At 45.5% G+C, this 12,991-nt stretch overlaps 1 protein-coding gene across 1 annotated transcript in view; it reads left to right on the plus strand.

Moving 5' to 3' along the window:
- Positions 1–9,928, plus strand: part of SRMS (src-related kinase lacking C-terminal regulatory tyrosine and N-terminal myristylation sites) — a 44,456-nt gene extending 34,528 nt beyond the window's left edge. Inside the window, exons 6-8 of the mRNA XM_081196396.1 lie at positions 1,346–1,527; positions 4,219–4,375; positions 9,366–9,928. Coding sequence (XP_081052522.1) covers positions 1,346–1,527; positions 4,219–4,375; positions 9,366–9,559 — 533 coding nt within the window. The 3' untranslated portion in view covers positions 9,560–9,928. The remainder of the gene's footprint in view (positions 1–1,345; positions 1,528–4,218; positions 4,376–9,365) is intronic.
- Positions 9,929–12,991: the final 3,063 nt, after the last annotated feature.

The following is a 12,991-nucleotide window of genomic DNA, read 5'->3' on the forward strand; positions in this document are numbered from 1 at the left end:
CGCCGCAACCCCAGAGTCGTCTGCGACTGGACTTAACTGTCAGGGGTCCTTTACCTTTTTTAATGGAAAACCTATCTTAATGATAAAACTTACATATAAGAAAAACGCAGTACATAAAAATCAAGAAAACAAATTTATTGAGGAGTGGGCCTTATTCTTACATTTCTGGAATGACAATGTAAATATATTTTTTCTTTAAATTTATTCATGGCACCAGTGCTTTTTTTTCTGGGGGGACGCAGAAGTATGCATACCCCTAAACATTTTGTGAATCTTTGTACTTTTGTCCATTTACTGTATTTATTTTCCCTGATTTGAACTATAAAATAGTGATTTTCTTGAGTCAAAATGAGAGTACCCCTAAATATATATATTTGGGGGGGGGAAGCACTGCATGGCACTATAGAATTGCTTTATTATCCCTTCTCCCCTCCACATGCCTTTTGGCAACAGATTGCAATAATATAATATGAATAAATTTATTTAAAAGAACAAAAACTAGATGAGACGACTCTTCTTATGCTCATATGCATGTGTTGAAGACAAGACAGCAAAGAGAATGTCACCTGTTTCCTGATTGCACCAGGAAGTATAAAAAACAGCAAGTGAGGTTTGAACCAGTTTTGGCTATTGTTGTTGTTGTTTAGTCGTTTTGTCGTGTCCGCCTCTTCGTGACCCCCTGGACCAGAGCACGCCAGGCACTCCTGTCTTCCACTGCCTCCCGCAGTTTGGTCAAACTCATGCTGGTAGCTTCGAGAACACTGTCCAACCATCTCGTCCTCTGTCGTCCCCTTCTCCTTGTGCCCTCCATCTTTCCCAACATCAGGGTCTTTTCCAGGGACTCTTCTCTTCTCATGAGGTGGCCAAAGTATTGGAGCCTCAGCTTCAGGATCTGTCCTTCCAGTGAGCACTCAGGGCTGATTTCCTTAAGAACGGATAGGTTTGATCTTCTTGCAGTCCATGGGATTCTCAAGAGTCTCCTCCAGCACCATAATTCAAAAGCACCAATTCTTTGGCAATCAGCCTTCTTTATGGTCCAGCTCTCACTTCCATACATCACTACTGGGAAAACCATAGCTTTGACTACCATAGTTGGCTGGGAAAACCATAGCTTTGACTTGCTTTGTTGGCAAGGTGGTGTCTCTGCTTTTTAAGATGCTGTCTAGGTTTGTCTTTGCTTTTCTCCCAAGAAGCAGGCGTCTTTTAATTTTGTGGCTGCTGTCACCATCTGCAGTGATCATGGAGCCCAAGAAAGTAAAATCTCTCACTGCCTCCATTTCTTCCCCATTTGGCAATTAGTGGAGGTTAACTCACTCCTTTTGTTTGTTTGTTTGTTTGTTTGTAGGTGCAGCAGGGAAGGAACTGACCACACACCACTTTCTCAGCATCTCTTGCCAAGTAGCCGATGGCATGACCTACTTGGAAGAACAACACGTTGTCCATCGAGACTTAGCAGCCAGGAACATTCTGGTGGGCGAAGATCTCGCTTGCAAAATCGCAGACTTTGGTCTTGCCAGGCTCCTCAAGGTTTGTTCAAGGAAGCCTTGGAGACTTGGCTTACTCCTGCCTATCTAACTCCTTTCACTGAAGGGCTTCGCATGCGCCTATAGGAAAGAATCCACAATGTGTTTTTTTGAAACTTTTCATACTGCAAATGTTCAGGAGCGGGGGCGGGAAGAGGTATTGTCCCACTTTTATTGCAGTGACGCAAACAAAATCTGCTCCTTTTCCCTTTTGGGGTATCCAAGAGCCCATATAGAGTCCTTACGTAGGTCCCCTATCAGTTGGAGAAAATAATAATAATAATAATAATAATAATAATAATAATAATAATAATAATAATAATTTATTATTTCTTCCCCAGCCACTCTGGGCGGCTTCCAACAAAACACTAAAATACAAAAACCTATTAAACATTAAAATAACAGAGGCCAACGAGAGAATATTGAGAGACAAAGCAGCTAGTAAGCCTGATCTTTATTCAACTGTTGCAACTCACCACATGCAGGAGGGAGAAGGAACCCAGAACAATGGTGTGCAAGCCCTTATACAGTGGAACCTCGCAAGACGAATGCCTCGCAAGACGGAAAACTCGCAAAACGAAAGGGTTTTGGGTTTTTTGAGTTGCTTCGCAAGACCATTTTCCCTATGGGCTTGCTTCGCAAGACGGAAACGTCTTGCAAGTTTGTTTCCTTTTTCTTAAAACCGTTAATACAGTTGCGATGACTTCGAGGAGCAACTCATAGCACGCGGTGTGGGAGCCTTTTTGAGGTTTTTGAAGACTTTGGTGATTTTTGAAGCTTTTCCAAAACTTTTCCGACACCGTGCTTTGCAAGACGAAAAAAACCGCAAGACGAAAAAGCTCGCGGAACGAATTAATTTCGTCTTGCGAGGCACCACTGTATAGAATTTTGAAATTGCCCACCCTCCAGCTCAAGGCCACCCCCAAAAACATCATACATACATCACAGAAGGAGGCGGTCTACAACAGAAATCCTGTCTGCCAGGATACCTGACAATGGCCAGTGATTGCTTTACCTGGGCAGCCTGGCCATTCTTTGGTGATGGTAAATACTTTAAATCCTGAATCCAGGTCACAGGCTCACCCTATTCATACACAAATATGCAAAAGACAATGGTAAGCAAAAGACAATGGAGAGACTTTCCCATTTCCTTCCCCATTTGAAGTCAATTTGGGAGAGTCAAAATGGCTTCAGGGTTGCTCTCCTGTACTATTTCAGACACATGGTTTACATACTTATGTATGTGTTTGCCTTGTAAATTTATGAACATTTAATTTATATATTTGAGATCTTTAATTCTTATAACAGCAGTGTAGAGCCAGTATGCCCTTCCTGAAGGCAAAAATGTGGCAGCTAAATCTGATGTGTGAGATCATAGAATCATAGAGTTGGAAGAGACCACAAGGGCCATCAAGTCCAACCCCCTGCCAAGCAGGAAACACCATCAGAGCACTCCTGACATATGGTTGTCAAGCCTCTGCTTAAAGACCTCCAAAGTAGGAGACTCCACCACACTCCTTCCACTATCAAACAGCTCTTACTGTCAGGAAGTTCTTCCTAATGTTTAGGTGGAATCTTCTTTCTTGTAGTTTGGATCCATTGCTCCGTGTCCGCTTCTCTGGAGCAGCAGAAAACAACCTTTCTCCCCCCTCTATATGACATCCTTTTATATATTTGAACATGGCTATCATATCACCCCTTAACCTCCTCTTCTCCAGGCTAAACATGCCCAGCTCCCTTAGCCGTTCCTCATAATGCATCGTTTCCAGGCCTTTGACCATTTTGGTTGCCCTCCTCTGGACACGTTCCAGTTTGTCAGTGTCCTTCTTGAATTGTGGTGCCCAGAACTGGACACAGTACTCCAGGTGAGGTCTGACCAGAGCAGAATACAGTGGCACTATTACTTCCCTTGATCTAGATGCTATACTCCCAGAATTGCATTGGCTTTTTTTAGCTGCTACATTATGGCATTTCCTTAAGTCTTCTTTTTTTGCTAAATCAGCTATGGGAAGGACAATTAGATCGAACCTGCTTTCTATGGGGAAGGGGTCCTAATTCCCCAACATCAACTCACAACCTCAATCCAATTTCCCTCACCAAATAAGCTACTCTAGCTGTGGAACTGAAATAATTTTGGCACTTGCAAATTTGTGGTGGCATAACACGAAAGGAAGAAGGTGGAAAGGGCTCCTTTACATGCGTGCTCAAATTCTGCTTACAGCTGTCCCCGGGTATCAAATATTTGGCCAAGGACACAAGATGTAGTTGCTAGAACAGGCCTTTGATCATTCGACAGCTTTAGATTCTGAGGTCTCTTCAAGAGTACCAGCTTCTTATGCCTCCTGATTTCTCGGCGCAAAGTTTGCAGGCAGGATAGACAACATCAGTCTATTTATTCAGATTTGTTTACAGGGAGGTTAGACTATATGGCGCCTAGCAAGTGTTATCACACACTTTCCAGAGAATTTCTCTTTCGCTTTTCTTATTGCAAAAAAGTTCGTTGTTTGGGAAAAGTGGCTTTGTTGCGCAAGCCCTCTCAAATGACTGAAACTGTGTGACTGTGAATTCACTGGTACATGACTGAATCCCACCCAAAAATAGCAGAAGTCTGGAAACACCCTCAGATGTAGAAGCAGCTTTAAGGCGAATAATTTTGATGGCTCTTGTTAAGAACCCAATCTTGGCTTCCTTCCAGGATGATGTTTATTCCACCACGGGCAATGCCATGATCCCTGTGAAATGGACGGCGCCAGAAGCAGCTATCTACCAGACCTACTCTCCAAAATCAGACGTTTGGTCCTATGGGATTTTTCTCTATGAGGTGTTTACGTATGGACAGTGCCCATATGAAGGTAAAGTATTCAAGAAACAGTCATTGCCCTGCTGTAATCTTAGGGCAGGCTTCCTCAACCTCGGCCCTCCAGATGTTTTGAGACTACAATTCCCATCATCCCTGACCACTGGTCCTGCTTGCTAGGGATCATGGGAGTTGTAGGCCAAAAACGTCTGGAGGGCCGAGGTTAAGGAAGCCTGTCTTAGGGTATGTTCAGATTAGTTGCTTAAAATCAAGTAGTAGTAGTAGTAGTAGTAGCAGTAGTAGTAGTAGTAGTAGTAATAATAATAATAATAATAATAATAATTTATTTATTATTTATACCCCGCCCATCTGGCTGGGTTTCCCCAGCCACTCAGGGCAGCTCCCTGCAGAAAATTAAAAACACGATAAAACATCCAACATTAAAAACTTCCCTAAACAGGACTTCAGATGTCTTCTAAAAGTCAAATAGTTGTTATTTCCTTGACATCCAATGGAAGGGCGTTCCACAGGGTGGGCGCCACCACCAAGAAGGCCCTCTGCCTGCTTCCCTGCAACCTCACTTCTCGCAAGGAGGGAACCGCCAGAAGGCCCTTGGTGCTGGACCTCAGTATCCGGGCTGAATGATGGGAGTGGAGACGCCCCTTCAGGTATACAGGGCTGAGGCCATTTAGGGCTTTAAACGACAGCACCAAGCAAGGTCCCCACACACAGTTGCATTTCAAACCACATTTGCAGTGTTGTTCACATCAGAAAAGGAGCAGGGATGTCTTCACCCAACCAGTGGCGTAGCGTGGGGGGTGCAGGGGGGCCCGGCCGCACCGGGCGCAACATCTGGGGGTTAGAGTTAGGGGGCGCAAATCCATGGGTTAGGGGGCGCAAATCCACGGGTTAGGGGGTGCAAATTACTTGCCTTGCCCCGGGTGCTGACAACCCACGCTACGCCACTGCACCCAACACATGTGACCGTGTCCCTGCAGCTCCATCTTCCATAAACTCCTATTCATGAAGTTGTCAGCTGTGCATGCGTGCTCACCTGCGCATGTGCAATGGCTGTCTCAAACGTTCACATTACAGTGGTACCTCTGGTTACGTACTTAATTCGTTCCGGAGGTCCGTTCTTAACCTGAAACTGTTCTTAACCTGAAGCACCACTTTAGCTAATGGGGCCTCCCGCTGTTGCTGCACCGCTGGAGCACGATTTCTGTTCTCGTCCTGAAGCAAAGTTCTTAACCTGAGGTACTATTTCTGGGTTAGCAGAGTCTGTAACCTGAAGCATCTGTATCCTGAAGCGTCTGTAACCCAAGGTACCACTGTACTGCTTACTCCGCATTGAGGTTTCTGGCCAGCTTGAAGCTGGTTTGGAAAGGAAAGAAACAGATCTAATGGCAGGATTTGCCAAGAGACTAACCGGAGTGATATGGATCGTGGCAAATGTTGTGTGAATGTGACTCAGAGCTCAAGTTCTACCACGTTTAGCAGCAAATACTGGGTGATAAGCAACTTTAGGTTTGCAGCCTGAACATGTGTAAAATGGCATTCCACACTAAGGTGGGAACTCAGTTTTTAGTGATTAGAAATCAGAGCCGTGCAGGCCTTGGAAATGCTATGGGGGGGGGGACTGCTCCTTTTCCCTTATGGCAGGGGTCAGCAAACTTTTTCAGCAGGGGGCCAGTCCACTGTCCCTCAGACCTTGTTGGGGCCAGACTATATTTTGAAAAGGGGGAAAAAGGGAACAAATTCCTATGTCCCACAAATAACTCAGAGATGCATTTTAAATAAAAGCACACATTCTACTCATGTAAAAACACGCTGATTCCTGGATAATCTGCGGGCCGGATTGAGAAGGCAATTGGGCCAGATCCGGCCCCCGGACCTTAGTTTGCCTACCCATGCCTTGTGGGGTATGCAAGAGCCCATACAGAGTCCTTAAGTGGGTCCCCTATCGGTAGGAAATAATACAGAGGCCAACCGGAGTATATTGAGAAGCAAAGCGGCTAGTAAGCCTGATCTTTATTAAACTGTTGCAACAGGGTCTCCACTCACCACACGCAGAAGGGAGAAGGAGCCCAGAACAATGGTGTGCAAGCCCTTATATAGACTTTTGAAATTGCCCCCCCTGTAGCCCAAGATCACCCCCCTAAACATCATATATACATCACAGAAGGAGGAGGTCTACAGGAGAAATCCTGTATCTGAAGAAGTGTGCATGCACACGAAAGCTCATACCAAGAACTAACTTAGTTGGTCTTTAAGGTGCTACAGGAAGGAATTTTTTTATTTTGACTATGGCAGACCAACACGGCTACCTATCTACTACAGGAGAAATCCTGTCTGCCAGGATACCTGATAACGGTCACTGATTGCTTTACCTGGGAAGTCTAGCTATTCTTTTGTGATGGTTAATACTTTAGTTCCTGAATCCAGGTCACAGGCTCACCCTATTCATATACAAATATGCCCTTAAGACAGGATTTGCAAGCAAAAATACAATGGGAAGGCTTTCCCCATTTTCCTCCCTTACTCCAGAGGAATATTTGAGGTCATTTGGAGAGTCAAAATGGCTTCAGGATTGCTTTCCTGCACTATTTCAGACACGTGGTTTATATATTTAGGTATGTGTTTGTCTCGTACATTTATGAACATTTAATTTATATTTGAGACCTTCAAGTTCTTATAACAGAAACTTTGAAAGGAATTTCAGGCGTGGTTAATAATATCTAAATTGCTTCACGTTATCTCAGAACTCAAAGGACATAAACTATGTGAGATCCAATTAACCCAAAGTCCACCTCTGGGCAATACCTTTATCAGGATCAATCAATAACTCAGGAAAATGTGACTCACTTTCAAGTTCTCCAAAACTCTTCATCAGGCAAGATGTTACACAAATTAAGAAGGCGGCTGGAGGAGGGGAAAATTAGGCTGAATTTTGCAGCCATGGGATCTACTTAAACTGAAGACTGCAGACTAATTACCTCCCAGGTGCTAAGATAATCAGACAATGGGATCCTGGGATCCCTTGCAGACAACCTGTTTATGGAGCATTCATTCTGAATTGTTTTCTGGGGGGATTATATAGCATTGCATCAAGCAATGTCACCCCACAGTTTCTAGTGAATTTTCACATCACAGAAAGCCCAATATTTTGGAAGGAAACTACATTTGTTGCCAAGGGATCTTAACAGAGCAACCTGCATTTGGCAGTGTGTGACAGGGGCAGTCTGGAAGCACCCTAAGATGAAGAATTGAAAAATGTCTCCTTACCCCCACGAGCTAGGAGAAAACCTGGCAGACAACCCAGTTCTGCCCCACATCTTAAACCAGGGTGGGCAAACACTTTTAGCCTAAGGCAGTGACGGCCAAACTTGGCCCTCCAGCTGCTTTGGGACTACAACTCCCATCATCCCTAGCTAACGGGACCAGTGGTCAGGGATGATGGGAATTGTAGTCCTGAAACAGCTGGAGGGCCAAGTTTGGCCATCACTGGCCTAAGGGCTTTTGCATTTGCTTCTATGCAACTTCACCCTTGGAGGCGTGGCCAGAGTCAAAAGTGGGTGGGGCAGCAACAAGAGGGCGGAGCAAATTTTTACATTTGCACAGTAAGCCGATAGGATCTACACACACACACAGCCTCTGTCCTCCATCCAGCAAGAGGGGTTATCAGAGTTCAAGGACCCAAGATGAGAAGCAGAATTGCTGAGGGGTCTGGCCTGTAGGGCTGCATTTGGTCCTTGGATGCAAGGCTATCATAGACTAATATCAAAGACACGTAGAGTTGGAAGGGACCCTAAAGATCATCCAATCCAACCCCCTGCAGGAATCTGCAGCTGTCCCATACAGGGCCCGAACCTGCAACCTTTGTATTATCAGCACCATGCTCTAACCAACTGAGCTATCCGTGCCTGACTATTGCCTTCAACAAAACACCCCAGGTTTCTGGGCAGGCGTAGAGCAGAAATGAAGAGGAACACAGCAGTCTGTGTTTAATGTATATATTGCGGTTGCCACTGTGGTCTAAACCACTGAGTCTCTTGGGCTTGCCGATCGGAAGGTCAGTGGTTCAAATCCCCGCAACGGAGTGAGCTCCCATTGTTCTGTCCCAGCTCCTGCCAACCTAGCAGTTTGAAAGCACACCAGTACAAGTAGATAAATAGGTACCGCTCCGGTGGGAAGGTAAACGGCGTTTCTGTGCACTCTGGTTTCTGTCATGGTGTCCTGTTGCGCCAGAAGCGGTTTTGTCATGCTGGCCACACAACCCAGAAAGCTGTCTGTGGACAAACGCCGGCTCCCTCGGCCTGAAAGCGAGATGGGCGCCACACCCCATAGTCGCCTTTGATTGGACTTAACCATCCAGGGGTCCTTTAAAAGTAAAGGGGACCCCTGACCATTAGGTTCAGTCGCGAACGACTCTGGGATTGCGGCACTCATCTCGCTTTATTGGCCGAGGGAGCCAGCGTTTGTCCACAGACAGCTTTCTGAACCAGCATGACTAAACCGCTTCTGGCGAACCAGAGCAGCACATGGAAACGCCATTTACCTTCCCGCCGGAGCAGTACCTATTTATCTACTTGCACTTTGACGTGCTTTTGAACTGCTAGGTCGGCAGGAGCTGGGACTGAGAAGTGGGAGCTCACCCCGTCGCTGGGATTCGAACCGCCGACCTTCTAATTGCCAAGTCCTAGGCTCTATGATTTAACGCATAGCGCCACCCGCACCTCTAGGGGTCCTTTGACTTTACCTTTTTATGTATATATTAATGTAATAAAAAATATCTATCTAATACCTGGATACAGTGGACGCTCGGGTTGCGAATGTGATCCGTGTGGGATGCACATTCACAACCCGCAGCGTTCGCAACCCTCAGCGCTGCGTCTGTGCATGCACGGGGTTGCGATTTGGTGCTTCTGCGCATGCGCAACCTCCGAAACCCAGGAGTAACCCGTTCCGGTACTTCCATAACCCAAAAAAACGCAACCTGAAGCGTCTGTAACATGAGGTATGACTGTATATGTTATTGCTTCCAGGGATGACCAACCAAGAAACTATCCAGCAGATCACCCAGGGCTACCGCCTCCCCCGTCCCAACAGCTGCCCCGCTGAGGTTTACGGCGTCATGCTGGAGTGTTGGAAAAGCCACCCAGAGGACCGGCCGCCTTTCCACAGCCTGAGGGAGATGCTCTTCTGCATCTACAAATGGGGCCACTACCCATTCTCTTGAAGGAGGGGAGAGATAGCCACCAACGGCATTTAGAAATGGACAGCAGATCCTATATCCCCTACAGGACTGGCAGAACTGCTAGAAGCCAGTTCATGTCGGCCTTGTTGCAGGAAGAAGCTTGGGGTTATGTGAAGGCCTTGTTTTCGTGGAGCTACATCACGAGATACCCTGATTATGGCTGGGGTGGCAGCCCCTTTTGGGTTTGCTGCCCGCACCTGCCGGAAGATAATTCGCTATAGATCCTGCACAGCCAAGACGCCATTGCAAAGTCGTTTCAGCACCCTTCCCATGCAAACCGCGGACTAAGATTGGATTCCTTGCCATGTGTGCCAGTTGACTTTCATTACTCAATAAATGTGTGCCAAGAAACGGGAGGTGATGTTATCCTTTGGGCGCAGCCTGTTAAATGCACGACGAATGGCCTCTGTTTCGTTAGCAGTGCCGTGAGACAGATCACTGTTGCCCCCATTTTACAGATGATAGTAGGCAAATAGTTGCCCAAAGTAAAAAACCCCAAACACCATTGTGTCCATACGTAGCCATCCAAAAACGTCACCGCTGCTGTCGACTCACTGCCGTTCAGCTGAGCGCTGTTTGAACTGCCTCGTCTTTTGAGTAGGATGTGTGCATTCACGGCTAAGGTGTGATTATATTTGGATTTGGGTCTCTCGCAACCGGAGTCAGTGCACAACACATTAGCTAACCACCTCCTACAAAATAAGGTCAACGTGTTTGATTAAGGATTTAAGCACTGGGAGGAAGAAGACGTTTCTACTGCACGGAAGCCACTTCTCCCTCCTTGGGCAAGGAACACGTCAACCACCCATCGGGAAGCTTCGTTAACATGTGACCCCGAAATTTTGTATCCCCTCCAAACAAGAGGCCAGAGTTTTGTGCTAGTTTTGAACCATTTTGCACCACGAACTCTGGGTTTTGGGCTATCCCCGCAAACTGAATTATTGGCATCAGTTTGGAGGGGATCCAAAATTTTGGGTCACATGAAGCTCCCATCAGCTGCTCCAGCAAAGGAACAATGGAGAGTTCCCTTTGGGCTCCCAATTGTTCCTTTGAAGCCTCACACCACGCAAGACATCAGGTGTAATGGAAGTCGTCATGGCTTCCCCCATAAGAGCCCAGGAGGACAAATGGGGAGGCTTGACAGGCCATGTTCACCCCTGGATTAAGAACATGAGTTTCCCTGCACTTGGAGAATTTACTTTCACTGCCAGATCAGTCCATATAAATCAAGTTGACTGGTCCCAACTTTGATGAAACATATGTTTCTTTTCCATCGAATAATAAGAAAGCTGAAAGCTCTTCATGGTTTTTTTTTAAAACCAAACCACTTCATGTTATACACTCCCCCCAGTTATGGTGAGTTTTAATGTGAGATGCATTTGACCGCAGAGTCACATGGATGTATTTTCACACCCCTTTTGGACATGTCTCTCCCACCTTGTCTTAATGCCTGTGTCTATATAAAACTGTTCAAAGTCCATCTATCCCATGAATTTATTTACCGTATTTTTCCACCTGTAAGACAGCCATGTATAAGACGGCCCCTATTTTTACAGACTCAGTATTAAGAAAATGGGGGGGGAGATCTATTTGTGTATAAGACGCCCCTAATTTTTCACATCATTTTTTATGGGAAAAACCTAGTCTTATACACAGAAAAATACTGTGTTTTTTAATATAGATTTAGCAAGGAGAAATGGAGGTGTTTAGTGACTATAACCTTTTGGAAGAGAGTTGTTAAATTAATAGGATTAATATAATTAGAGAAACAACCTGTGTGTGTGGTGCTTTTTAAAAAAATATTTGTATCCATCTCTCCTTTTGCTGAAATTGTGTGTGTGTGTGTGTGTGTGTGTGTGTGTGTGTGTGTGTAGATAAGCAGGGAGATATACAAATCATGCAGCAAATTAATGGGCAAAGCTATCAGTGGCCATTTCCTGGGCTCAGGCCCTGCTTGCAGGATTCCCACAGTCATACAGAATCATAGAATAATAGATCTGCAAGGTACGCAAAGGTCATCTAGCTCAACCCGCTGCAAAGCAGGAACCTCAACTATGTTTAGCTACAATGAGAACTGGGTGCTGGACGGGATAGACCATTGGCAGGCTCGTCTTACGCTCATGCCAAAATACAGTGGTGCCTCGCAAGACGAAATTAATCCGTTCCGCGAGTCTCTTCGTCTAGCGGTTTTTTCGTCTTGCGAAGCAACCCTATTAGCAGCTTAGCGGATTAGCGCTATTAGCGGTTTAGCGGCTATTAAAGGCTTAGCGGCTATTAAAGGCTTAGCGGATTAGCAGCTAAAAGGCTATTAGCGGCTTAGTGGCTTAGAAAAAGGGGGGGAGTGGAAAAAAATCGGAACACTTGCAAGACGTTTTCGTCTTGCAAAGCAAGCCCATAGGGGAAATCGTCTTGCGAAGCAGCTCAAAAACGGAAAACCCTTTCGTCTAGCGGGTTTTCCGTCTTGCGAGGCATTCGTCTTGCGGGGCACCACTGTATTAACACCGTGTTAAATGAAACATATTGTCAAATATTGTCCTGGAGCTCATTCCAATGCAATGCCAAGAGCAATCGACCTGCAATGAACACACTTTTCTTGTCAAGCTCTCTTAGGCCTGAACGCAAAACGTCCATTTCGTTACTATGGTATTTTAGGGCAACCTCCCAGGTCCTATAAAAGCAATTCACAACAGGTGGGGCAATGGAAAAATCAACTTTTTATTACAAAGCAGAAAGGCAGGCACAGAGGTCAAGAGAAAGATACGCAGATGGCATTTTACTTTACTGCTGCCCTTTTGAGACTATTATAGAGATCATGGAATCTGATTTTACAGCAATTTAGGCTGCAAATCCCATGCACACATAACTTGCAAGTTAAGTCCCACTGAACTGACTGGGACTGACTTCTCAGTCAAGCTCTTTAGGATTACAACATGTAGCACTTTTTCGGATAAGCTTGGTTTAGTAACGATTATATGAGACAGGCAACTGTCACTTGCGTTTGTAGCTGTATCTAAAATAACAGCGATAATAAAAAAGGCGATTTAAGAAGGCAAAAGGCAGTGCAATGCAGTTCCTTGAAAAAAAAATGGTACTTATAAGTGAGAGCAAAGATGCAAGTGTGTAAGGAACTGAGCCTTCATAGACCAGGTGTCCTCCAAAGGTTTTGGACTACAGTTCCCATAAGCTTGAAACAGGGAGGGCACCATGTGGTGAATGCTGTAAAGAAGAGAATTTCAGCTAAGCCTGGGGGGCCGGTGCAGTTTATTTCCCTTTTATTTCCAGCTCCGGGTTCTGATCTCTCCTGAGCTTAGTCGCAGCAGGAGCATAGCTGTCAACTTCTCCCTTTTCTTGCAGGGAATCCTATTCGGAATGAGGGAATTTCACTTTAAAAAAGGAAAACGTTGACAGCTATGA

The sequence above is a fragment of the Podarcis bocagei genome (genome assembly GCF_964188305.1).
Source record: "Podarcis bocagei genome assembly, chromosome: 5".
Taxonomy (NCBI): Eukaryota; Metazoa; Chordata; class Lepidosauria; order Squamata; family Lacertidae; genus Podarcis; species Podarcis bocagei.